Raw genomic sequence first — 25,938 nt, forward strand, 5'->3', positions numbered from 1 at the left:
AAAGGTCCAGAACCTATACTTACACATGCTGAAGATAATAACGTGAGCTCTAGGATGGACATAGCGTATTCCCTTTAGCATGTACTTCTCAAATACGAAATTTTCATTATCAGTGATTTTTAACCAGGGGTCTCATTTCTCTTCATCCTACTATATTAATTTGCAAAGGCTGCCATAAAATACCACAGACCAGGTGGCTTAAACAACAGAAATTAATTTTCTCACAGTTCTGGAGGCTGGAATTCCAAGATCAAGGTGTCAGCAGGTTTGGGTTCTTTTGAGGCCTCTGTCCTTGGCCTCAAATGGCTGCTTTCTTGCTGTGTCCTCACTTGGTCTTTCCTTTACCTGTGCATCTCTGGTGTCTCTTTTATGTCCATATTTTCTCTTCTTATAAGGACAGCCGTCAGATTGAATTAGAGCCCACCCATGTGACTTCATTTAACCCTTAACTACCTCTTTAAAGGCCCTTTCTCCAAATGCACTCCCCTTCTGAGGTACTGGGGGTTAGGAATTCAACATAGGAATTTTGAGGGGGAACACAGTTCAGTTCATAACACCTTACCCTTCTTCTCGTCTCCATTGAGAATCTCTGCTCTCTGTTTTTTCTTTTTTTCCCTACTTCTCAGAAGAAGAGGAAAGGAGTATTGGTATAGGAGAAGAGAATTGTGGCCCAAAAGGCCCTCCTGGACACTGTTTAGTTAGATGGAATTAGATGGCATCGAGGGTAGAAATAGAGGCTCCGAGAAGTTAATGCTAAATGCCACATGCAAACATTTATTCCTCCTCATTATTCTTTGAGATTGTCTCTATTTTAATATTATAAATTAACACCTCAATGCTGAATTCAGAAAAAAAATCAGTGTCTTATGTTTGTGCTTTCTCATCTTGATATATGGGGTCTTGTGCTCTAAGAATGGTGCATTTCCTGCTAATGGCTCTCAAATTAACAGAACTCTAAAACATATTCTACTTGGTTTTAGACATTTATCTCATACTGAGTATAAATGACATGAAAAAATTTAAATAAAAATACTATTCTCCTGATAAGATTATTTTCTATTAGCATTTTATGTTACCATATATTTATACGCTCTTCCTATAGAATGGCAAACATCAGCAGATCTCAGGCAGACTTCAAGATGTCCGACTCAGAAAGCAAACACAAAAGACTGAACTAGAAGTTCTGGATAAGCAGTGCGACCTGGAAATTATGGAAATCAAGCAACTCCAACAAGAACTTCAGGTAAGTCCTTTGCTGCTGAATTGTCCTTAAACATGAACAGTTATTAATAATTCTTTCTAATAGGGTGGTTTTTGCTTTTGGGGTCATGAACCCCTTTGAGTCTCTGGTAAACCACCTTCCTAGGAAGATGTGAATATACACTGTCTCGTATATAATATCAGGAAGCTCATAGACCCCTTAAAGTTCTGCTAGACATCTGGTTAAATTCTGCTTAATATTTATACGTAAATGGACGTTTATCACATTGTATTTTAGGTCTTTAATAAATAAATACACATATTACATTAAGGTTATTGCTACTACTTTTAGGAAATTTTGACTTAATGTTATTCTTTTCAGAATTGTGGTGAGAATGTTGAAAATATCACTAGGGACCTGGTAATTCTGTTCTTTACTTGTGTAGTAGGGTCTAGTTCAGTTCTTATAGTTTGCAAAATAGGGATTCTGCTTGCATTCTGCATCTCTAGAGTCCTCCTATCAAATTTCACTTTCTGTGTGGACTGGCAATTAATCAGTTTTTTCACTTTGTCACAGCAGATATAGACAAAGTTCAAATAACATTTGCTATCTGATTTAAACCTGCTTCCTTAGCTATCCCTGAGTTTTGAGTCTCTCTTTGATGTACACGTGTTCATTTGGAGTGTCAAGACCTGCTTACATACACCATTAGTGCGGATACCGAAGGCACCTCTTAGCCTGGGCCCACTGTCACATCAGTACGCTGAAAATTGTAAGGCTTTTAGATATACCCCGTTAACAAAGGCTTTCTTCACCAGCTTTTAATTTCAGCCAGTCATTCATAAATGGATTTATATTTAAATATAAATCATGTGTACTTCCATTCTATTTTATTCATGAGTTGTAAGCAGTTTACAACTATGTATTATTCTATACTAAGTTTCAAGAGTGATTAAATCATATTTTTAAGTTTTCAAAAAATTCTTAGACAACATTGCAGAGTTTTAATCAAGCACTGCTTTTTCTTTTTATAAGGAATATCAAAATAAGCTTATCTATTTGGTACCTGAGAAGCAATTATTAAATGAAAGAATTAAAAATATGCAGCTCGGTAACACACCTGGTAAGTCTCTAAGGTTTATTTTGCCTCTTTTATACTTTTCTGAATGACTGTTTTGGTCATATTCTGTTACTTTTTGAAATAGCATTATTCTGTTACAAGTAATATTTTTTATCTGTAGTCAAAAATTTCAAATTAATGTGAAAAATATCACAGATGTTAGAGCTTTCTTTCTTTCTTTCTTTTTTTTTTTTGTTGAGGAAGATTGGCCCTGAGCTAAAGTCTATGCCAGTCTTCCTCTATTTTGTTTGTAGGACGCCACTGCAGCATGGCTTGACAGGTGGTGTGCAGGTCCGTGCCCTGGATTCAAACCTGTGAACCCTGGGTCACTGAAGTGGAGTGCACAAACCACTACACCACTGGGCTGGCCCCTTAGAGCAGTTTTAATAATAAAAAGTAAATAAAAATAAAATAAGTAATAATTGTGGTATACCTTCCTATCTTGATAACATTTTTATTTATGTATTTCAAATATCAATCAAAGTATTAGACTACAATTAAATAAGATACAAGTTTGGTTCTAACATTAAAGATTATATGTGCATTTTGGCAAAATCCTGCACTAATTGTAAAGAACTGTCTGGGAGGAGACTTCACTATAGGGCCAAACCTGTGGGATTCGAGGGCGAGAGTATAGTGACAGGCCCAAACAGAATGGTATACCCTTCCCAGGCCTCTTATGTCATCTAACTCTGTGATTCATATAAAGAATTTTACCAACTTGGCCCTCTGACGCCTGTGGAACAAAATATTCCAGGATAATTTGTGGGAATATAACATTTTTCTTGATTCAAGTCTTAACGAGAAAACTGAAAAACAAAAAAAGTGTATATTGGATAGTATGCCAGTAACAATATAGCAGAAGAAAGTTTCATTAATGAAAAGTAAATCTGCAAATGCTGTATTAGAACTGGCTGAAGTATCCTAAATGTCTCCCAGTGAGTGTCTGTTAATCTTTCCATTCCAGGGATCTGTATTATACTTTTGGCTGTTTAGGAGGTCCAGTTAATAGTACCCTTCTTCTTTACCCAAGTTCTGAGCAAATTGAGAAATAAGGCAAAGGAACAAGACATATGAGACCAAAGTATCACCTCATTATTGATAAAGCTGATACTGGACAGCATGGCTTATCTGGGTGTGGTATGGCTGCACCTGTGAAACACTGGGTGTGTGAACAAAGTAGGACGCAGATTTCCTGTGGGCAGTTCAATCTCAAGACAGCAAGGCATAAGAAGGGTCTAGGCTGTGTATGCCCAGGTTGTTATCTTGAGCTCACCAATTAGTGAAGGGGTGGAAAGAAGCTGGGAATGTTGTGCTGGTAAAGGGCCCTTCACATGAAAGAAACACCAGGAACAGAGAAGTTCACTCTTGTGAGAACTGCTCATGTTATATCTCCCACCTTCCCCTGATAAAGCCTGTCCATGTCTCTTCTCAGACACTCTTCCTTGCATGTGATTCTTGTCTTGGCTGTTCAGAGTGTATCAGCTCCCACCTCGCCCCTCCAAGGGCATTCCAGAGGCAGGATGAACCAGCACTCCTGATCTGTTCAGTGGCAAAAAGTCTATCATCCTCCTCATCGTCGTTGTTAGTGTTTGGATTGTCAATGGAGTGTAGAGTATGTCTTATTGGGGACCTGGTAGTGCTACTCTTTCTCTGTGGAATGTGATCCAATTTTGCTGTTACTTATTTATTTTTGCTGTAGTCCAGTTCAAAATAGGAAGCTTTTGTTTGGAATTTGCAAAGTACCCTGCATCCCTTAGACTCTTGTCTCCATAACCATTAACATTTAAGATTACCAGCCGTGTACCAAGCATTGTACTAGGCAGTTTTCATGCATTGTTTTCTTTAATCTCTACAACAGCCCTGTGAAGTAGTTGTTGTTATTCCCGTTATGCAACTCAGGAAAACGGAGACTCAGAGAAACTAAGTAGTTGCCCAAGATGGTGATAGGAGTTGTCAAATTCTTGTCTGTTTAAGAGCCCACTGTACTACCTTGTTGGCTCTCTGTCTTTTAGGTACCTAACACAGTGCTTGTAGATATGATATAATCAAATTCAGTATTAAAACATCCATTATTGCGGCCGGCCTGGAGATGCAGTGGTTAAGTTCGCACATTCTGCTTCTTGGCGGCCCGGGGATTCGCCAGTTCAGATCCCGGGTGAGGGCATGGCACCGTTTGGCAAAAGCCACGCTGTGGTAGGCATCCCACGTATAAAGTAGAGGAAGATGGGCATGGGTGTTAGCTCAGGGCCAGTTTCCTCAGCAAAAAGAGGAGGATTGGCAGTAGTTAGCTCAGGGCTAATCTTCCTCAGAAAAGAAGAAAAATCCATTATTAGTGATGCTCATTTTGAAGGATACAAAGAATGTTTATGAACTTATTTTTTCATACTGCTTGTCTTCCAACTTAACTAGACTCTGAACTACTTGAGGACAGGATGCATGCCTTATCCTTGTTTTTTACCTACCATTGACCATAGTGCAGTGCCTTGCTTCTAAGAGATGTGTAATTTAATGATTAAATATCTGTTGAAATACTGGAAAACTATTAGAATTATAAGAAAATTTAGCAAGGTGCCTAGATAAAAAAATTAGCATATAAAAACCAGTAACCTTACTATGTATCAAAAGTATTTAATTAGAAAATATCATGAAAAAAGGTCTTATATTAGCATTTTCATTGTTATTGAATAAAGAAGAAACGTACAGCTATAAAATTTTACTGATAGACGTAAAGATTCCTGGATAGGTTAGGTACATATTATGTTCCTGAATGAAGTAGCTCAGTATTATAAAGATGTCAGTTCTCTACTTGTTCATCCATATATTCAGGTCTATTCAGGTTTCTTTAAATGAAACTTGGCAAGATAATTCACAAATTTACGTAGAAGAGAAAATGTGCAAGATTAGGGAAGACTTGAAAAAGAAAAACATTGGTGGGGTGAAGAGACTAGCTCTACCAGATATTAAAACATGTTATAAAAGTTATAATGCCTAAATTAATGTGTTATTGATCAGAAATAGAAACACAGAACAATGGAACTGAACAGAGAATCTAGAAACAGGCCGATGGATGCATGGCAATTTAGGATAGGATAAAGTTGGCATTTCACATCAGTGGGGAAAGGATGGGCTTTCAATAATTATTATCCTTTGAATAAGTGATTTAGGGGACAGTTGATTATCTGAAAAGGGGAGTGGGGAAACTCTTTACAGAAATAAGTTCTAGATAAAATAAGAGGCTAAGCATAAAAAATAACTACAAAAATATTACAAACAAGCAAACATTTTTATAATCTGGGTGCCAGCAAAGTCTCTTCAAACAATACATAGAGCTATGAAGGAAAATATTTACAGACATGATGACATCAAAGTGAAAAACTTTTTCATGGTGAATGATATCAATAGTAAAAAATTTGAAATATATATACTGCAACAAGAATGTAGAGCTTCTACAAATGAGAAATTAAGAGAACCTAATAGGGAAAAAAACGGGCCAAGAATGAGATGAGGCAATTCAAGATAATGGCCAATAAATATATAAATAGATGTTTATTCCGCTTCAAGAAAATACAAATTGAAACAAGATTTATTTTTTGCCAATTAGCAATAGTGAAAAAAGATGGGGCCGGTCCAGTGGCCCAGTGGTTAAGTTCACATGCTCCTGCTGTGGCGGCCCACGGTTTCGCTGGTTCGGATCCTGGGTGTGGACGTGGCACTGCTCATCAGGCCATGCTGAGGCAGCATCCCACATGCCACACTAAAAGGACCCACAACTAAAAATACACAACGATGTACCGGGGGGCTTTGGGGAAAAAAAGGAAAAATAGAATCTTTGGAAAAAAAAAATAATAATGATGAAAAAAGATTGGTAATATCCAGTGCTGACGAGCGTATGTAGAAACAGGTTCTTTGGTGTCATTGTATATTGGTACAGCTTTTTGGAAAGGCGGTTTGGCAGTGTCCAAATTTAAAGTGTTCAAATCCTTTTATATGGCAGTTCTTTCACCTCGCTTTATAAAATACTTTTACACATGCATTAAAATGTATGTACAAGGATATTTATTGCAACGTTTTTATGTAATAGTAGAAAATTAGAAACAACCTAAATGCCTGTCAAAAAGGGAATAGTTACATAAATTATGGAATAGCCATAATGTAGACTAAAATGGAGCAGTTTTAACGAATGAACTAGATCTGTTGTGTTGATTGATAGCGTGTGTTATTAAGTTTAAAACAAGTTGCTGAGCAATGTAGACCATATGATCTCATTAAAACCCTGTGGAAATGAATGTTGAATATGCATATATCTAAATGTAAATGCCTAAGAGAAGATAAGCTGGGGGTTGACATGAAGGGAACTTTTTACTTTTTACTCTATATGCCTCATTTTATTTAAATTTTATACTAGATTTCTGTACTTTTAAAAATGCCATAAAGTTTTAAAATATGTATTTAGATAGTAAGATTGCTATTTTAATTTATTGTAGTATAATCTGCATTATATATTCCCATCTAGTTTCTCCATCCCCACGTTTATAAGAAAAGATCATATAAAATGAAGCCCTCTCTGTACTTACCTCCTAAAATAATATTACTCAATAATCCAGTTACTAGTATTTATTGAGTCCTTGCCATGAATATTCCTCTCTTCTTGGGAGCACTAAGAATAAATAGAAAGCTGCTTTAACAGTAGCTGCTATTAATTTGAGTATTTACAATGGGCCAGACTAATGGCTTTATATCCCTCACCTCATAAATGAGGTGGGTGATATGCCCACTGTATAGAGGCAGGGCCTGAGGATCAGATTGGTGAAGCGCCTTACCCAAAGTGGAGTGTTACTTCAAGTCCTGGTACTTTTGAGTACAGAACCAGTTCTTGTAACATTTCCCTATGAGGATCTTCCCATGATATGATCTGACAAAGAGGAAATGACCACGGAGTCTTTTTCTCTTCATCTGATCCACATTATGCACGTACATCCTTTGTTTTTTTCTAGTTACACCCATTTGACCAGGTAGTAAATGTGAATTACTGATAATGACATAGGAATTTCTACCAAATGTAAACTGTCTGATGTTTGTATTTCAGATTTAGGGATCGGTTTACTTCATAAAAAATCATTAGAAAAGGAAGAATTATGCCAAAGACTTAAGGAACAATTAGATGCTCTTGAAAAAGAAACTGCATCTAAGCTATCTGAAATGGATTCATTTAACAATCAACTAAAGGTATTTATCTTCTGTTATATTCATTTTTAGTTATCTACCTTCCTACCTTCCTTATTTTGATTTTATAGAATGAATAGCTGAAGCTATTATTGTTATATGTAGTATATTTTCATAATTTATAATTTGAGCTATACCAGGATTGCAAGATTGTTTTTAATGTTCTCTGTAGATATTATGAACATTGTGTCATGTAACTAACCATACCATTTACCATAGTTTCCAGTTTTCATGACTGTTTTGAATGGCATCTATACACTTTAATAATAATTGCCTTTGTCAGTATTAGAAAACTGGTCTCAGCCAGCATAATCTTAGACAAAATTCTAAAATGGGAAGTATGAAAAATGTAAAATAATCCTGGTGATAAGGGCTATTTTAACACACTAAATCTCTTTTTTCTTTTGTTACAATTTAATTTAATTAACCTTTGTGAAATGATGCAGTAATCAGTGAAATCGGAGCATAATCTGGCACTATGAACTTTGCATGAGAAGTAAGTTCATGATTCCTTGTTGCTGCAGTGGCAGAGCACATGTCCAAAACATGCACCTTAGGCTTATTCTGTGCAGTATTAGTTGTATACTGAAGCCATACTTATGAAAGATAATATTAAAAGCTAAAGACCAGACTAATGGCACATCATTCAAATTTGAGAATAGTCTCAGTTATTTCTTTGCTGAGCATAAAGTTTTCAGAGCATCAGGTATTACATAGTTTTTCAGGCAGCTATCTGTCTCTTCATGTGACTTCTGTCTTGCTGACTTATTTAGAATAATGTTACACCAACTATAGAGTCAACAGTGTGATAAAGAAAAGAGACTGTGGTGGCTTCAGTTAAGGAGGGGAAATTTGAAGTGAATAATGTTAATAATACATTTTACACAAGCATGTATTCTATAGAACAAATTTTAAAGAAAACCAAATAATTTTTCATTGATGGACAGACCAGCCAGCCAAGTTATCTTCCCTACATTATTTTTTTTAAAAATCTGTACATAGTTTAATTGGCTTTTTATCTGCCTTATCTTACAGTGTGGGAATATGGATGACTCTGTTCTTCAGTGCCTTTTGTCTCTGCTAAGCTGTCTCAACAACCTCTTCCTCTTACTTAAGGTTATTTTCTAATATCTAGCTCCTTTTCTTTGAGTTACTTTACTGTTTTCTTTTTTAAAAAACTAGACTATTCTTTGCATTTATCTGAGTATCTTTGTTTGAAATAACATACAATATAGATCTTTTTTCTTTCTGCTTGCTTGAATATCCTTCTGCTGTCTAACTGCCTGTTTGAGTCTAATGCCAGAAATCAGTAGAGTTGCCTGGAGTAACCTTTCTTATGAGGAGCCCAGGATACTTAGAAATTTTACCTGGTTCCTGTTCAACATCCCTGTGCGTTGGGTTAACTGATGGGCTGATTACTGATTCAATTAAAAGGAAAGCTAAAAGAGTATGAGATTAAATCATTTACCTATATCACTGAAAATCACTGTTTGAAATAAAACTTATACTTTCTGAAATCTAAGGCAAGGTTATATCGTGTATATATGGGCTGCTTCATAGTACTGTTATAAGGAAAAATCTTAAAGAACCAATAATGCAGGGCAGCTTTAGTTAATGTCTAGTTACCAGGCCTCATGTTTAGACAGGCTTGCACTTCAGATAAAAAGGTTTAAATCATATGTATAAATAAATAGTTTGTTTTGTCGTGTACAGCATACAGAGTATTTAAAGTACTCAGTGAATTCCTCTTTAATGTAGTTTAAAAGAAAGGTGCTGACCCTAGTAGATTTTGACTGTGCATTGTACTCGGTGCTCCAATGATGGCAGTAGGACAGTTGCATATATACACACAGTGAAGACAGGAACAGGATAAGTGGAACTCATTTGTTACCTAAGCAAAGGTAGAGCAAATTGGAAAGGTGGTATCAGCCTTTCCTTTATGGTTAGAGCATGAATGGCCAGATTCTCTGGTCTTAGAACTTTTGCTGCTGATTGCACAGAAATTTAAACCTAGAATTCTTCATCTATAAAATGAAATTTGATGATGATTTGTGAACTGTACTCACACTCATAAGTCTGATTCTTTTAGTTAGCATTTGATTCTTCACAGGCCAGCAGATTATTCTTGTTTCTTTTACTTTCTTCCTTCTGCTTCCTGCCTTCTAGCCTTTCACTGCTTATTGATACTTTCATCAGAGGCAATTTAGGAAACTAGAAGGGGATGAGACCTGTACTGTCAGAGTGCTCAGGAGATTGTCACAGAAAGCAAGAAAAGAGGCATTCTGTAATTATCTTTGTAAAGTGATACAGAGCAATCAATTAACGTAGTACTGAAAAATATCCATCTAATGGTCAACAAAGAGGCCTTTGAAGACCTTTCTAAAAGTGCCATTTCAGCTGAATGATCAGCAGAAGCTGGATTGCAGCAGATCAGGAATGAATGGGAGTTGAGTTAAGTGACTGTGAACAACTCTTTAGGAGAGGAGTGAAGAGAGATCGTGAGATTGAAGGAAAACCTTTTTTTTTGGTTTAAGAAAGACTTGAAGGACAAAGAATACAAAGTTTTTGTTATGCGAGATGAGTACGTTCTGGGATCTAATGTATAGCGTGGATTCTTTACTATAGTAAAGAATACTCTATTGTATACTTGAAATTTGCTAAGATGATAGATCTTAGACATTCTTACCACAGGGGAAAAAAAAGAAAGAAAATAATAACTATATGAGATAGATAGATAGATGTTAATTAGCTTGATTGTGGTGATCATTTCATAGTGTATACGTATATTGAAACATGAAGTTGTACACCTTAAATATATACAATTTTTATTTGTCAGTTAGACATCAGTGAAGCTGAAAAAAAAGAATAATTGGGACCACCCTTGGAGATGGTATCAGCTTTCCATGAGGCATATGGCTACGTGAGGAAGGGATAGTTTCTGTTAGGACAGAATAATGGAAATGGATAAAATTGAGCTGGTTAGGTAACTAACGATATTATTTCAGTGTCTTAATGATGATTGCCTGGCTTAAGCCATATATTTCATTGCTGAATTCCCAGTGCCTGGAACAGTGTATAGAACATAGTGGGTGGCAATAAATGCTTGTTGAATGAATGGTTTTTGAATGTTCTGAGTCAGAAAATATGCAGCATTTAGGGTTATTAGTATATGGAGTTTATGAGAAAAAGTAGAAATAAATTAGTCAAAAAACAGCAGAGAACTATATATCCCAGATTTTAGGTATACTTCTGACTCTATGTAACTTATTTTAAGTAAAGGCTATTTTTTAAATGCAAAAAAAAAAAAAGACTTGAAGGAGACAGTAAAGAGAGAAGGGAGGAAGAGAAAGGAGAGAGATTGAGACTGAATATATAAGGTAGTGGTAATTGATAGAGCAAAGTCCCTAGAGAAGCAGATTAAGATATAATCTAGAGCATAGATTGAAGGATTGGATAAAAAAGAGTACTTCCAGTGTTATGGTATACATATACATATGGGGATGAGATAGGTGTGAATGTAGTTAAATTTGTTGGTGGAGAGTAGATAATTGACAGCTTCAAAACTTAAAATCAGAAGCAAATTGGACCATTACAAGTAGTCTTCCTGGGTAGTTGAGGAGATGGAATAACGCATACTAGATTAGAAGAAGATGGGTGCAATTGCGGAAGTTTTTTTGATTTTGAGATGGAAAGATGAGGGAGTTCCGGTCTGGATTAATGAGGCAAGATTATGAGCTGGTAATGAGGAGAATGAATAGAAGCTTAGGAAGTTTCAGGAGAGAAAAGTAGGCATGAAATAGACCTCTTGGTGAGGGCGGAGGGTGCAGGCTTAGTAGAGGAGAACAGTAGGTGTGCTTAGCAACGTTGAATGCCTATTTGAAGTTGGAGGTCGTGTATATAAATTGAAAACAGCACGCCTAATTGTATGATTTTTCTTCACCAAAGTTCAGCTGCTTGGGTGTAAGCACAGAGAAGACTGATGAAATAGGTTCATAGGTTCATACAGGTTTGGGGTCTTAATAGGCATGGGCAAAGAGGGAGGGACAAAGGAGTTATAGATCTTGACACAATAATTATGATAAAGGTGGGCTCTGAAATACGGACTGGACATAAAGGGATGTGAGGAGAGGAAGCGGGTGCTGATGAAAAAGGAGAGAACAATGGAGTCAACAGAATGGAGGTCTCAATGAGATTGGAAAGCTGTTGAAATGGATGTACCAAGTATAAGAAAAGCTTGAAGGATAATAACTTAGGTTTGAAGAGGGAGGTATTTGATCACTGGTACTTCTCTTTCTGATGATGACAAGATTCAGGGTATAATAATGCAAATGATGGATTAACTGGAGTAAAAAAGTATCATTGTTGAGGAGATCAACCTGAGAGTTGAAGTTTTGATGGAGTCATCTATGTGGATCTCAAAGACTTGGAGAATAGTGAAGATGAATGATTGAGGACAGTTTGACTTTGAGGTGACCAATAAATGATAATAAAGAGGAAGAGAAAGTGGTAGTGCTGGATGGTATGAGCCTCAGAAAAGCATGGAGTTTGTAAGAATGGGGAGAAATAATGGTCTGGAAATGGCAATGAAGAGTAAGGAAAATAGTAAACTTATCCTCTGCCCCTGATGTAAATGTGGTAATAAACTGAGAGAGAAACAGAGGAAAAGCAGTGTCCTGAGACATCAGCCAAAAAAGGCCCAGGAGGTAGGGGAATTTCCATTCAGAGAATGTGAGAGTTTCCTGACCACAAAGAGGGAGTTCCAGGGCAGTGGAGGGGTTTGAGGGGAGCAAGGGTAGGGGATTGGGTCAGACCAAGGGATAAATAGCATCATAGAGATGAGAATTCAGGTGGTAGGGATGACAAGAAAAGCTGGGGCAGTTGATAGGTGAGATGGAATTGGTCCCAATGGTCTTGGAGGACAGACAGTTCTAATTATGTCATCCTTTGGGACAGTAGAGATTCTGAAGTGATCACTACTTTAGGCTACTTGTGGTGAAACAGAAGTATAACATTTAAGACTGTTTGTTAGGAAATTATGTTAATTGGACCCTATAATAGACATGTACAGGATCAGTGATAATTTTTACTCTTTTGCTCAGGTCACACTAGGACAAATAGTAAAGCCAGTAGGATGAGATATTTGACAGGCCATTATTCTGTTAAGGAAATTCACATAATATCTTATCTTTAGCAGTGAGGTACAATGAAAAAAGTACTGGCCTAGGAATCTGAAGAAATGGGTTCTGGTTCTATCCATGCCACTTGCTAGTTGTGTAACTATTTGTCGTTTAACCTCCAAATTTTGCTTTCTTCATTGACAAAGTGAAGCTGACCATATCTACTCTGCCTTCTTTGAAGTCTTATGATGATTAAATGAGATAGCATATATTTGGAAGTGTTTTGAGAACTGTTAATATGCTATACAAATATTTTTATTGTTCTTATTAGGGAGGAGATTATCCTGAATCTCCAAAATACCTTTAGTGTATTGGAGAGTCACCACTGTTGACTTTGGATAATGATTAAGGAAATACTTTTCCTTAGAGGGAAAATCGAATCCGTCTAGACCGGAATTGCGGTTTATTCCAGTGGGTTAGGTTCTTCTTAACCTGTACTCCCAAGGATCTGGGGTAACCTGTATTAGTGGCAAGGTAAGATTTTTATTTATAGAGGGGACAACTACTTTTGGGATCAAGAACGCTAGTCCTTTCGATTGTAAGTACAAACTTGAATGAGCTATGAACTAGATGTTAGAGAAAACATTTCCCAAACTCATAATAAAAGCGTTAAAGAAATATTCTCTTCCTCCCTTCAGAGAATTTGAGGTCTACCTCGGGAACTTCTTTGCTCCAGGGTGAGGTATAATAGTAGGAAGTGTGGGCCTAAAGAGCTGCTGGGAGACGTAGGTTATAAATATTGTTTATAAAGCAAAGGCTCTTAACTATCTTTGTGCCAGTCTCTTCAGGTTTGGTGAAGTCTCTGGACTCCTTCTCAGAATAATTTTTTTAAATGTATAAAATGAAATATGTAGAATTACAAGGAAAATCAATTGTAAGAGTCAGAAAATATTTTTTAAAAGCAAATTTGTGATACAGTAATATATGTGCTTCTATATTAATAAATTAAATAACAAGATCCAGTGACAGGCAGAGCAATACCATATTTTGAAGTGAAGATGTATATGACGTACCTAGCAAGTTATCTATAATATAATATGAAAATATCTGTTATTTCTGTTGGTGAAAATTGTCACAAGTGCAGCTAATATTACTGTGGTTTGTTGCTTATGTTTGGAATTGAAGCAAATGCTTTATTTCAGATAGAGGTTAGTGAAAGTAAAGATTAATTTTGTTCCTGTCCAAGTTCATGGACTCTTGAATTCTGTTTAAAGCAACAACAACAAAATCCTTGGGAGGTCTGTGGTCCTCTTGTTAAGAAGCCCTGCTTCAGAGTGAAGACAAAGTGATTTGATTTGCTGATTTTCTTATCTGCTTGTTCTGTCAGTTACAGAGATTGGTATGATAAAATCTTCCACTTTGATTATGTATTTGTCTTTTCCTCTTTTGGTTTGTTATGTTTTTCTTTATAGATTTTGAGACTGTGTTTCTGGATGCATATGAATTTAGAGTTGCAATAGCTACCTGGTGGCTGGACATTTTTATCATTATGAGATGTTCCTCTAGAAATGTTTCTTGCTTTAAAGTCTACTCTTTCTGATATTAGTTTAACTACACCAACTTTCTTTTGGTTAGAGTTAGCATGGTATGTCTTTTACTTTTAACCTGTTTGCATCTTTAAGTTGTATCTTTTAAATAGCATATAGTTGGAGTCTTTAAAATCTAGTCTTTGTATTTTAATTGGATATTTAGTCTGTTTACTTTTAATGTAATTACTGACAAATTTGGATTTAAATTTACCATTTTTCTCTTTGTTGTCTGTTTGTCTCACTCCTTTTGTGTTCCTTTTTTCCTCCTTCCTTGCCCTCTTTTTGACCAAGTGTTTTTTTTTTAATCTGTTTTTTCCTCCTCTATTAGTTTATTAGTTATACTTTCTTTTACATTTTGTTGGTGGGTATCCAAGAGATAACAATATGCATCCTTGATTTATTTAAGTCTAATATAAATTGGTAATTTTACTACTTCCTGGATAATGCAAAGACCTTAGGATATTTTAACTCCATTTATCGCCATACATGTCCTGTCTTGGTGCTGTTCATGTCATATATTTTGAACTCCATAAGACATTATTATTATTGTTGTTTATATTGTCAATGTTCATTTAAATATACTTGTAGGGAGGGGGAGGGCAAAAGGGGTGATTAGGCTCACATGTGAGGGGATGCACTATAATTAGTGTTTGGGTGGTGAACATGATGTAATGTATACAGAATTCGAAATATGATGTACATCTGGAAAAAATAAATAAATATACTTGCATATTTATCCAGGTTTCCGTTGCTTCTCGTTCTTTCCTTTATCTTTATGTTCCATCTGGGATTATTTTTCTTCTGCCTAAAGAATATGCTTAAATGTGTGGTATGTTTTCTTTAGTACAGATCTGTTAGTGACGAATTCTTTCAGTTTTTGTTTTTCAGAAAATGCTTTTATTTAACCTTTATTTTTGAAGAATATTGTCACTGGGTATAGAATTCTAGGATAGTTTTCTTTCAGTACCTTCAAGATGTTATTGCATTTTCTTCTGGCTTCCATATTTTTGCGTTATGAAATTAGATATCAACTTTAAGATAATATAGCTCTTTTTCCTCTGACTACTTTTTAAACATTTTTTTGTCTTTGGTTTTAGTAGTTTTTTTTATGATGTGTGTCTAATGTGGTGTTCTTTGGGGCTTGTGGTCTTTTTTGAATCTGTAGCTTGATGTCATTTGTCATTTGGGAAAGTTTTTGTCCATTCAAATCAAACATTGCTTCTCATTTCTTTCTCTTTTCTCCTTCTTGGATTCTAAATACATGTATATTAGACCTTTTTACTCTGTTCAGTATGCCTCTTGTGTTCTACGTTTTTTTGTGTTTTCTAGTCTTTATTTCTCTGTGCTTCAGTCTAGATATTTTCTTTTCACCTATCTTATAGTTTAATATTCCTCTCTTTATCTTTGTCTAATCTGATGTTAAACACATCTCTTGAGTTCTCAATTTCCATTATGTTTTTCAGCTGTAGAGTTTTCATTTTATTTTTTCAATAATTTCCAGTTCTTTGCTGAAATTCCTTATCTTGTCATCTGATTTCTTGAACATATTAATCACTTTTGTCTTTAAGTTCTTATCTGATAACTCCAATATCTATACATCTCTTTCTATTATATGTGTTTCTCTTAGTTCTTGGCCATATGTTTTTGACTCTTGGTATACCTGGTAATTACTAAATGCCAGACTTTTTATATAAAAAATTAAAAAGATAATTTGAAACTCCAAATGAGATTATCTCTTCCAGAGAGAATTTTATTTTGCTTTTGGTAGGCAGGGTGGGGCAGATCACCTTAATCCAAGCATTGATTGAGCTGTTTCAAAGCTGGGCTAGTCTCCTTCTTGGTGATCCCCTAGACCTTGGGATCCACAACCAAAAGCCAAAAGTTTACTGAGACTGTTCCCCTTGAATTCCAATTTTTGTTCCCCAGCCCCTTAAGACAGTTGGAAGCTTTGCTCAGCTTCATAGCCATCACCTTCTCCTCAGCTTCTCAGCCTCTCACCCATGATTTACCAATGTACAAATACCTAGAAGCCAGCTGTGGTGGTCTAGTGGTTAAGATTTAGTGCCTTCACCACTGCAGCCCAGTTTCATTTCTGATCAGGGAATCACACCATCTGTCGGTTGGTTCTCACACTGTGGCAGCTGCATGTCGCCGTGATGCTGAAAGCTATGCCCCTGGGATTTCAAATACCAGCAGAGTCACCCATGCTGGACAGGTTTCAGCAGAGCTTCCAGATTAGGACAGACTAGAAAGAAGGACCTGGCCACCCACTTCCGAAAGATTAGCCATGAAAACCCTATGAATAGCCCCAGAGCCTTGTCTGAAATAGTCAGGTGAGAGGATGACACAAAAAGATCGGGCGGAGTTCCACTTCACTGTACACTTTGCTGTATTCAAAATGCTTCTTTTGTGTTTCTTGCCTCACAACCACCTCATTTTAAAATGGATATGAAATATGTTTGTTTCAAACTCCTTTAAATCATTTAATCTTGAAAGTTTTTCCTTGTTAAGAAAGATATTTTAGTAATTTAGCTATTTACTCTAGTTTAAGTGAAAGTAAGTGTAGAATCCATGGTATGTGAAAGAGGTTGAATGGCATAATTGAGATAGTTCAAAACTCCATGACCTCAGGCGAGGCACTTAATCTTCTGAGCCTCAAATGGTCTTGATGATATCTGTTTTACAAGAATGTTATCAAGATCAAATGTGGGTATTATCTGTAAAAGCACTTCAAAGTGCTACACCACAGATGTTCAATTTGAGGAGCTAATTTGTATTCTGCTATGGGTTTTTTTTATGACTGGTAAGAAATTTTTGTTCTGATTATATTGCATTATTCAGTTGAGTTGTATTTTGTCAGTTGAATCTCTTTTAAGCCTTTGCCTTTGGAAAGAACATCATGTTTCTTTAAGCAAAATCGGAATATAAGACTACTTCTTTTCACTGAAGGAGTGTTTCAGTCTTGTTGGGTAAAGTAGCAAGTTGCATTTTCCATTTCTTTCAGGATGGTAGAGTAGGTACCTTGAGCAACCCTCCGACTGAAAACGATAAATATAAATGCTGGATTTAAAAATTTTTGTGAATGCTTTGTTGAGCTATGTTGAAGTACATTCAGGCCAAAAACTAAGTAAACCATCCTTAACCAAGTGGTCAAATTTGACATTATCAAAATGGCACAAACCAACATTTTGTGTCTCCTGATGTGATGTTCTGAGAAAGACACAACATCACTTCTATACTTCTTTTGCCAAAAATATTTCATCTGAGTCTAAGTGTAAGGAAATAATTAGGCAAACTCAAATTATGATCTAGTCTATAAAACAACTGACTAACCCACACTTTAAAAATGTGAATCTTGGGGCTGGCCTGGTGGCGCAGTGGTTAAGTTCGCACATTCCGCTTCTCGGCTGCCCGGGGTTTGCCAGTTTGGGTCCTGGGTGCGGACTTGGCACCATTTGGCAAAAAGCCGTGCTGTGGTAGGCGTCCCATGTATAAAGTAGAGGAAGATGGGCATGGATGTTAGCTCAGGGCCAGTCTTCCTCAGCAAAAAGAGGAGGATTGGCAGTAGTTAGCTCAGGACTAATCTTACTCCAAAAAAAAAAGTGAATCTCGGGGCCAGCCCAGTGGCATAGTGGTTAAGTTCATGTGCTCTGCTTTGGCTGCCTGGGGTTTGTAGGTTTGGATCCCGGGCATGGACCTAGCATCACTTGTCAAGCCACACTGTGGTGGCATCCCACATAAAATAGAGGAACATTGGCACAGATGTTAGCTCAGCAACAATCTTCCTCACACGCACACACACACACACACACACACACGTGAAAGTGACTCTAATAAAAGATGGAAGACATCTTCTAGATGAAAGGAGACTAAGGAGCTGTGACACTGAAATATAGTGTATGACCCTTGATTGAAACACAGATCCAAAATAAAGCTATCATTAAGGACAGTATTTACACTATTGGGGAAATTTTTGAATGAGAGCTCTATATTAAGTAATATTCTTATCTCAATGTTAAATTTCTTTAGTTTGGTACTGGCATTGGCATTTTAGTTATGTAGAATAATGATCAAGTATTGAAGGATGAAAGCGTCAGTGTCTGCAACTGAGTCAAATTTTCTGTAATTTTGGAGATTTTCAAAATAAAAAGTTGGAGAGAAATTGAGTTGCAAAGTGTCAACTGTTTGTGAAAAATGAAATAGTAGATTAAATATATTTTTAAGTTATAAAGGTAATAAGTAGACTAACCAGAGGTAAATATCAACATTGGGAAATGAAGAGATGATAGGGGAATAGTATGAATGAGCAGGTTCCTCATCCTCCATATCAGGAGCCAATAGCTATATTCCAGTTCATAAATCAAGATATACTAATAATAGCTAAGATTTATTTATGTATGTATTTATTTATTTGAAGTATAGTTGACATACAACATTGTATTAGTTTCAGGTGTTCAACATAGTGATTTGACATTATTTACGTTGCAAAATGATCACCCTGAGAAGACTAGTTATCATACAAAGTTATTACAATATTTTTGACTATATAATAGCTAGGATTTATTAAAGGCTTTCTCTGTGACTGGCACTGTTCTAAGTGTTTTATTTATATTAACTTATTTAATCCTTACCTTAACCCTATGATGTAGGTACTGTTACTATTCACATTTCACATAGGAGTAAATTAAGACACAGAGACGTTGCCCAAGGTCCCACAGCTAGAAAGTGAGAGCAGAAATTCAACCCAGATAGTCAGGATTTGACCTTTAACGGATCTATTAGGAGAAAAAAGATGAAAATTTACAAGCCAAGTATTCAACTTAAGGAGCTAGAAAAAGACTAGTGTAATAAAGCAAAAAAAGTAGAAGGAAATTAATGAAATAGAAGACAGACGTTTAATACAGAGAATCAAGAAAGCCAAAATTCAGCTATTTTAAATATTAATAAAATTAACAATCCTTTGGCGTGGCTGACTTTAAAAAGAAAGTAAAAATAAAGAAAATTAGGAGTGAAAAGGAGATATAACTAAATGTGTGCAAACATTAAAAGAGAATATTATGACAAATTTTTGCACGTAAATGTAAAAACGTAGATGAAATGAACAAATTACAATTTGCCAAAACTGACTTAAGAAAACATAAATATCTAGGTAGCTCTTTAGTCATGAAATATTTTAAATCTGTAGATCTTCCCTAAAAGAGAATCCAGACTTAAGAGTTTTTACTGAAGGAACAAGTAATTCCAGTCTTACGTAGCTGTTTCAAAATATAAAAAAAACGAGGGAATATTCCCAACTTACCATGTGAAATTATCATAAGCATGTCAAAATCAGTTAAGAACAGTATGAGAAAGGATAATTATAGGCCAATTTAACATAGAAGCAAAAATTCTAAACAGTGTTAAAAAATTGAATGCAGAAATTTATAAAAAGAATAATCCATTATGACCAAGTTGTATTTATGTTAGCAATGCAGATGATTTGACATATAAAAGTTTACTGTAATTTGCCGATTAAAGGAGAAAAATAGTATGCTCATCTCATTAAATGCAGAAAAGGTGTTTAATAAAATTTGACATTCATTCATGATTAAGAAATGAAAAACTTATTAGCATATTAGGAATAGAAGAGAACTTCCTTAACCTGAAAAAGATGATCTGTTCTGTTCAGACTAAGGACAGTTCTGTTCATAACTGCTGATTAGTTTACTTGTTCTCAGTTAACTGATATATTTAACCAGGACCTCCTGGAAGCAGTGGCTTAACCCAGAGGAGTCTAATGATAAGAATTTCTGCAATCACTGTAATCAGGCAGAGAAAATGTTTTGAGCGAGCCTTGTGGTGCTCTTCAAATCTTATTAAAATGGATAGACTATTGTTAATGCATTTTCATTCATCCAATAAATACTAATTAAATATATACGCTGTAACAGGCTCTCTCTTGGGTGGGGATACCTTGATGAAAGACAGTCTGTGCTGTCAAGAAGCTTGCTCCAGGGAAGCAGGCAATCATACAGTTAGAAGATGCTGACTATGCTAGAGGAAGTTACAGGATGCCCTGGGGAGCACAAGGAAGCTCATTAACTCAGACACTGGATGAATAGAGCTAATAAAGGAAGACTCGGAGCAGTATTTTAAAAGGACAAGTTGAAGAGCTAACGTTGCAGCTGCGTTAGGATCAGACATTAATGTGGCCCCTTTTTCCTTTGAAACTTATAATTCTCCTCATTTTATGACTTCAGCCAGTAAGAACAGCTAATATTTATTTTGAGACCTTACCTTGTGCCCCACACTGTTGTAAGCAGTTTACTTGTATTAACCCATTCAATCCTCACAACAATGCTGTGAGGCATGCACTATAATTAATCCCATTCTACAGATGAGGACACTGTAAAGTAACTTTCCTAAGGTTACTCAGTCACTGACAACCTGATTCAGACCTTGGTGCTCTTATTCCAGACCCATGCTCCCAGAGTGCTTATCACTAAAGCACACTGCTTCATCACAGTTTGTAACCACTATATTCTGCTTTTCAATAGAATTTAGAGAAAGGTGGAACAAAGAGAACTGTAGAAGCTGAGATCTGTGGAAATTTTGCTATGAGTGCAGTATTTATATTATTATTGACTTAAGCTGCAAGTATTGATCTCAGACATTTTAGACATAGTTTCTGGATACCACACTGTACTCAGATCACATCTACTGCTTTAATCAAGTTAAAAGGGTTCAGCTATAAAATATTTTATTTCTGAAAAGAAATAGAGCTTGAGTTATTTTGGGTTTTTTTGGTTTGTAGTTTTGTTATTGTGTATGAATAGATGCCCCAAAACATTCTATCCAAATACTGTCTAAATTCCCACCTTCTTTTGATCACTTTAGGGTTTTTTTCTCTTCTTTACCCCAGCCTTTTTCTACTGTCTTGTTCAGGATTCTGCAGATTCCAAGTGCAAGAAACTCAGTTCAGAGTAGTCAAGCTAAAGAGAGTTATTGGAAGAGTACTAGGACTGCTAACTGAATCAATGGAAGGGGCAGTTCTAAACACAGGAAGGAAATTGGAGATTTGGGTCCCCAGTAGTTCTCTCTCTCTACCTCTGTCTCTCATCTTTGCTTCTCTCCTTCCTGTGTTGACTTCATTCCTACCCCTGATGGCCTCATTTGGTAGTGAGGCAGCTCCAAGTTTACCTTATCCCAGTTTAATGAGCTTAGAGAAGAAAAGACTTCTTTCTCCTCTCTTGCAATATGTCTGAACCCCAGGAAAGGATTCTGGCCCAGCTTGGATCGTGTGCGTGTCCTTTGGACCAATCAGTCTGGCCAGGGAAGTGAGGTGTTGTGATTGGTTAGGCCAAGATTAAATGATCACAGTTGGAATTTGACAGGCTCATCAAAGGGCCAGGGAGCACATCAGTTTTCCAAAAGGAGGAAGGGTGCTGTTAGAAGAAGAGGGGAAGACAATGCTGAACAGATGATCACAAGCTTCTGCTGAGGCATTTATCTATATCCCACATTTGCAGACTTTTCTCTACTTTGAGATTGTGAACTCTTTGAAGGCAAAGATTGTAGGTTTGAGAGTCAGGCAGCCTTGAATTGGATCCCATGAATCTTTGTAGCGCTCCTCACAGAACTAGATGCTCAATAAACAGTTGTTCATTTTCAATTCCTGTTTGGAATACCTTTCATTATTTTGGCTTATTCTAGTCACGGTTTTATGTAGACATTATCTTTTCCACTTTTAGTTTTTAACTAAATTATTTGATAATTGCTTCTATGTTTAGTTCAAGCTTTTATTAGATAAAAGTTATACGTAAATTGATTAAACTATCTCAAAAATATGACTCAACAAAATTCCTCTTCAGGTGTTATAACAAGCAAATTGTTTCCGCATATTTTTTGATGGATTACTTTTTTATTGGAAGTGAAGTACCAAATCTAAGAATTGGCTTGTGAAAGATTCTGTGTTCCTTAGAAATGAATAAATACAAAATTAGATAATTTTAAGATTTATTTGTCCTCACTGGCTACATGGCTTAAAAACTGTATTTAAGGGTTTTTTAATCATCTAGATTTTTTTAAAACTGTTAATCTTTTTACTTTAGTTTAACTTGCTTTAAGATTTTTGTCTTTAATGCAAATGCCACATTATTACATAAGACAAAAATATGTAAATCAATGGCATACTGACTTATTTTCATTTTCTCCTTAGGAACTGAGAGAAAGCTACAACACACAGCAGTTAGCCCTTGAACAACTTTATAAGATCAAACGTGACAAGTTGAAGGAAATTGAAAGAAAGAGATCAGAGCTAATACAGAAAAAGAAACTAGAAGATGAGGCTGTAAGGTAATATAACTAAGTTTGTTACACCATATTGCTATTAGAATTCTAACTTTGTTGCCCATAGCTTTACTATGACTATGGAAATTTAAGGGAAATATCTTAGGATGCTAATTAGATTCTAAATTTTAGAAAATCTATTCTATTAGGGACTGAGCTTACATTAACCACTTTTATGTTCCATTAGTGAAAAATATGGACTTCGGAGTCAGACTTGGATTAGAATTCTTGGTCTACCACTTACTGTCTGGGTGACCTTGGTTAAGTCACTTTGCCTTTGTGAACCTCAGTTTCTCCATCTGAATAATAGGAATATTAATGCATACCTCATAGGTAACTGAGAATTAAGTAAAATACTGTAGCTAAAGAGCCAACTATAATGTCTTGGATGTAGTAAGCACTCTTTATTTCCATCTCTACATTGTAAATCTTTTACTGTTTCCTGAAAGATCATAAAGACCAAATACTTAATTTTATGGTGTGGTAAGACTGAGTGTAGAATGCCATGTTGATGCAGTTCTCTTCGTACCTCTGAGATATATCAATTGCTTCCATTTATAGCAAGGAGAAGACAGTTGTGGTGTCTGAAGCATAGAACCGTTGATTTAGAGACTGCATAATTTTTTTCTGTCAGTAAGATCCTATTTCCAGTATGTTTCTCTCAAGTTCTCTAGTGTCAGAAATTAGTATAATTAGTTAACAAGTATCGACAAGCCAACACTCCTTTGCCTTGGAGAAGTATAGATGAGCAATGTCCATGAAAGAGCTAATAGTTACTGGGGAGGCAAGAAAGACACATTACCCCATACAGCAGGCCTCTTTTCTTAATGCCTTCACAGTGGCCACTTTCAATTTATTTTTATTGAGTGGCCACTGTTGGCTGTGATGCAGGTAGACTCTGGGTTACTCCTTGCTCCTAGATTCCTCACAATTCTAGTAGGAGATTCAGACAGCTAAACAAGTAGCTATAATACTCTTTACTCCAAGACCCCTACTTTTGTGGCCCCTAACAAGAAATACCAGAATAATATAGCAGTAGAGACAGTGAAGTTCAAATTAAGAAGGGTTTTATTTGCCACCTAACTTGTGCCACTTAACATTGCTCAAGGGATCTGTGTGGTGGCTACATAGTCCCTGTGTCAGAAGTTTCTATTGACACATGCAAGTATTTTGATATTTCCTCATCACTGCTCACAAGTCTTTTCAGGCCAACAGACCATATTAGTAATATACATTTTCATTTCATTCATCATCCTCACACGTTATCCTACTGTAGTAGAGGGAAGAGATCAGAACAGAAACACATGTAGGATCAGTCCAGAGCTGGATCCTAGTGTTGCATCTTGATTTCTTGGCCATTTGCCCAGGTATGTTCTCTTCTTGTCCCAGGCTATTGGTAATAATCAGGTTTTCACGTTGTAGATGTGGCCTCTTTGCCCTCTGTCCAGCTTCTGAGGCATTTACTGGCTCTGGACCAGTTTCTTGTCCGTTAACTCATACTTAAGTAACTTTACCAAAATTTAATTTTATATTCATCCAGAAGCATTTCCTATTTCCACAACAATGACTGAATACTGCAAACAGGGGTTAGCTAGGATAGTGGGAGTAAGAGCCAGAAGGCAGTCCTTGTGAAGAATCTGGAGAGAAGGGAAGGAAATTTAGATAGAGTTTTTAGATTTGTTTTCTGAATAGTTGCATTTCAGTTTTTTCCTCCTTTTTTCTTGAGTTTGGGAGGTTGACTGGCAGGGAGGAATTTGAAAGTGTGAGAAATTGTCTGTCATACTCCCCAGGTCATCTGTTTGTCCAAGGTTCCTCTCGATTAATTGGATTAATTGGTTTTCCCCTTCATCCCTGATCCCCACTGTTTCTCCACACCTGCTACTAATATCTCTGTGCTATGCAATGAATATATAATTATATAAGATTATATATAAATATATGAGAAATATATAATATTTCCTCAGTTTGTCAGAAACAAAATCTTCTATTATATTTTTATTTTGTGTAAAAATTAGGACATAATGCAAATTTTTTTCTTTCATGTAAAGGAAAGCAAAGCAAGGAAAAGAAAACTTATGGAGAGAAAGTCTTAGAAAGGAGGAAGAAGAAAAACAAAAGCGACTCCAGGAAGAAAAAACACAAGAAAAAGTTCAAGAAGAGGAGCGGAAGGCTGAGGAGAAACAATGTAAGGATAAGGATAAAAAGAATAGATTTGATTTTTCTGAGACAGAGCAACAAAAGAGGCAAGAGAAAAATAAAGATTCTGGTGAGCTGCAAAAAAAAAAAAAGAAAATTGAAACAGATGCTGATCTTAGAGTCAGAAAAAACCTTTTTCTAAATTAAACTTGCTTGAGAGGTGTGTGGGCTTATTGAAACAGACTGAGGGTAATCTAAAATCTAGAAATCTAAACACAACATGGAGAAATGAAGGTAGTCATCATTAACTATGAACAGACCTTAACATGGTTTTCATAATTGAAGTGAATAGTTTAAAATATTTTATTCAACCAGTGTGTAATAAACTGTTTATTTTCATGAAACAACAGTAAAATTTTAAGTCTTTGCAAATTGAAATCTTCTCAGAAGATGTACTTTGTTTTTTGATACACCTCAGAGTCTATTCCTAAAATACTTTAAATATTATTATGTCTCTTAGATGCATAAACCTTTGAATCTTTATTAATGATACAATGTGTTGAAAATTTTATAAGCTGAAGCATTTATTCTACAAATGAACAAAGTAAAATATTTTTAATTTTGTCAAGGCTAGTGTATTTGTGAATTCTTCTACTGTTTGTCCTTTAGAACCATACTCATAAATCTATAGATCTTTCTTCAGTCAGCTCTGTTCCCTTGCTAATCTTCTCATTTGTGAGCTCCCTTTTTGTGCTTTTCTTCCCTGTTGTGTTCTGACCACCACAGATCAAACCAAGCCTCTGGCTGTTTAGTCTCCTTCCACTTTGCACAGCTCAGCCTGCCACCACTCCCACCCCTTCCCTTAGATCCGTGTGCATAGCACACCCTGCAAGTCATCTCTTTGTTTTATTGCCTCCTACTTTGCTTAAGATGAACATCCTTGTTTGCTTTTATGATTTTTAAGATGTTTAGATCCTGGGGCCGGCCCCATGGCTGAGTGGTTCAGTTCGCATGCTCCGCTTTGGTGACCCAGGGTTTCGCCGGCTTGGATCCTGGGCGTGGACCTAGCACCGCTCATCAAGCCATACTGAGGTGGCATCCCACATAACACAACCAGAAGGACCTACAACTAGAATATACAACTATGTGCTGGGGGGCTTTGGGGTGTAAGAAAAAAAGATTGGCAACAGATGTTAGCTCAGGTGCCAATCTTAAAAAACA

General features: G+C 36.1%; 1 protein-coding gene across 5 annotated transcripts in view; it reads left to right on the forward strand.

The window, feature by feature from the left end:
- The window catches only part of ITSN2 (intersectin 2), a 134,522-nt gene that overhangs the window by 51,534 nt on the left and 57,050 nt on the right, over window positions 1–25,938 (forward strand). For all 5 annotated transcript variants that reach the window (XR_006888743.1, XM_046662496.1, XM_046662495.1 and 2 more), the window contains exons 14-19: window positions 1,103–1,243; window positions 2,237–2,324; window positions 7,411–7,550; window positions 8,583–8,663; window positions 22,451–22,587; window positions 24,630–24,766. Coding sequence is in view for 4 of the 5 variants with exons in the window: in XM_046662496.1 (XP_046518452.1) it covers window positions 1,103–1,243; window positions 2,237–2,324; window positions 7,411–7,550; window positions 8,583–8,663; window positions 22,451–22,587; window positions 24,630–24,766 (724 nt within the window). In the remaining variant the exon portion in view is untranslated. The remainder of the gene's footprint in view (window positions 1–1,102; window positions 1,244–2,236; window positions 2,325–7,410; window positions 7,551–8,582; window positions 8,664–22,450; window positions 22,588–24,629; window positions 24,767–25,938) is intronic.

This window comes from Equus quagga, chromosome 5, assembly GCF_021613505.1.
Source record: "Equus quagga isolate Etosha38 chromosome 5, UCLA_HA_Equagga_1.0, whole genome shotgun sequence".
Lineage (NCBI taxonomy): Eukaryota > Metazoa > Chordata > Mammalia > Perissodactyla > Equidae > Equus > Equus quagga.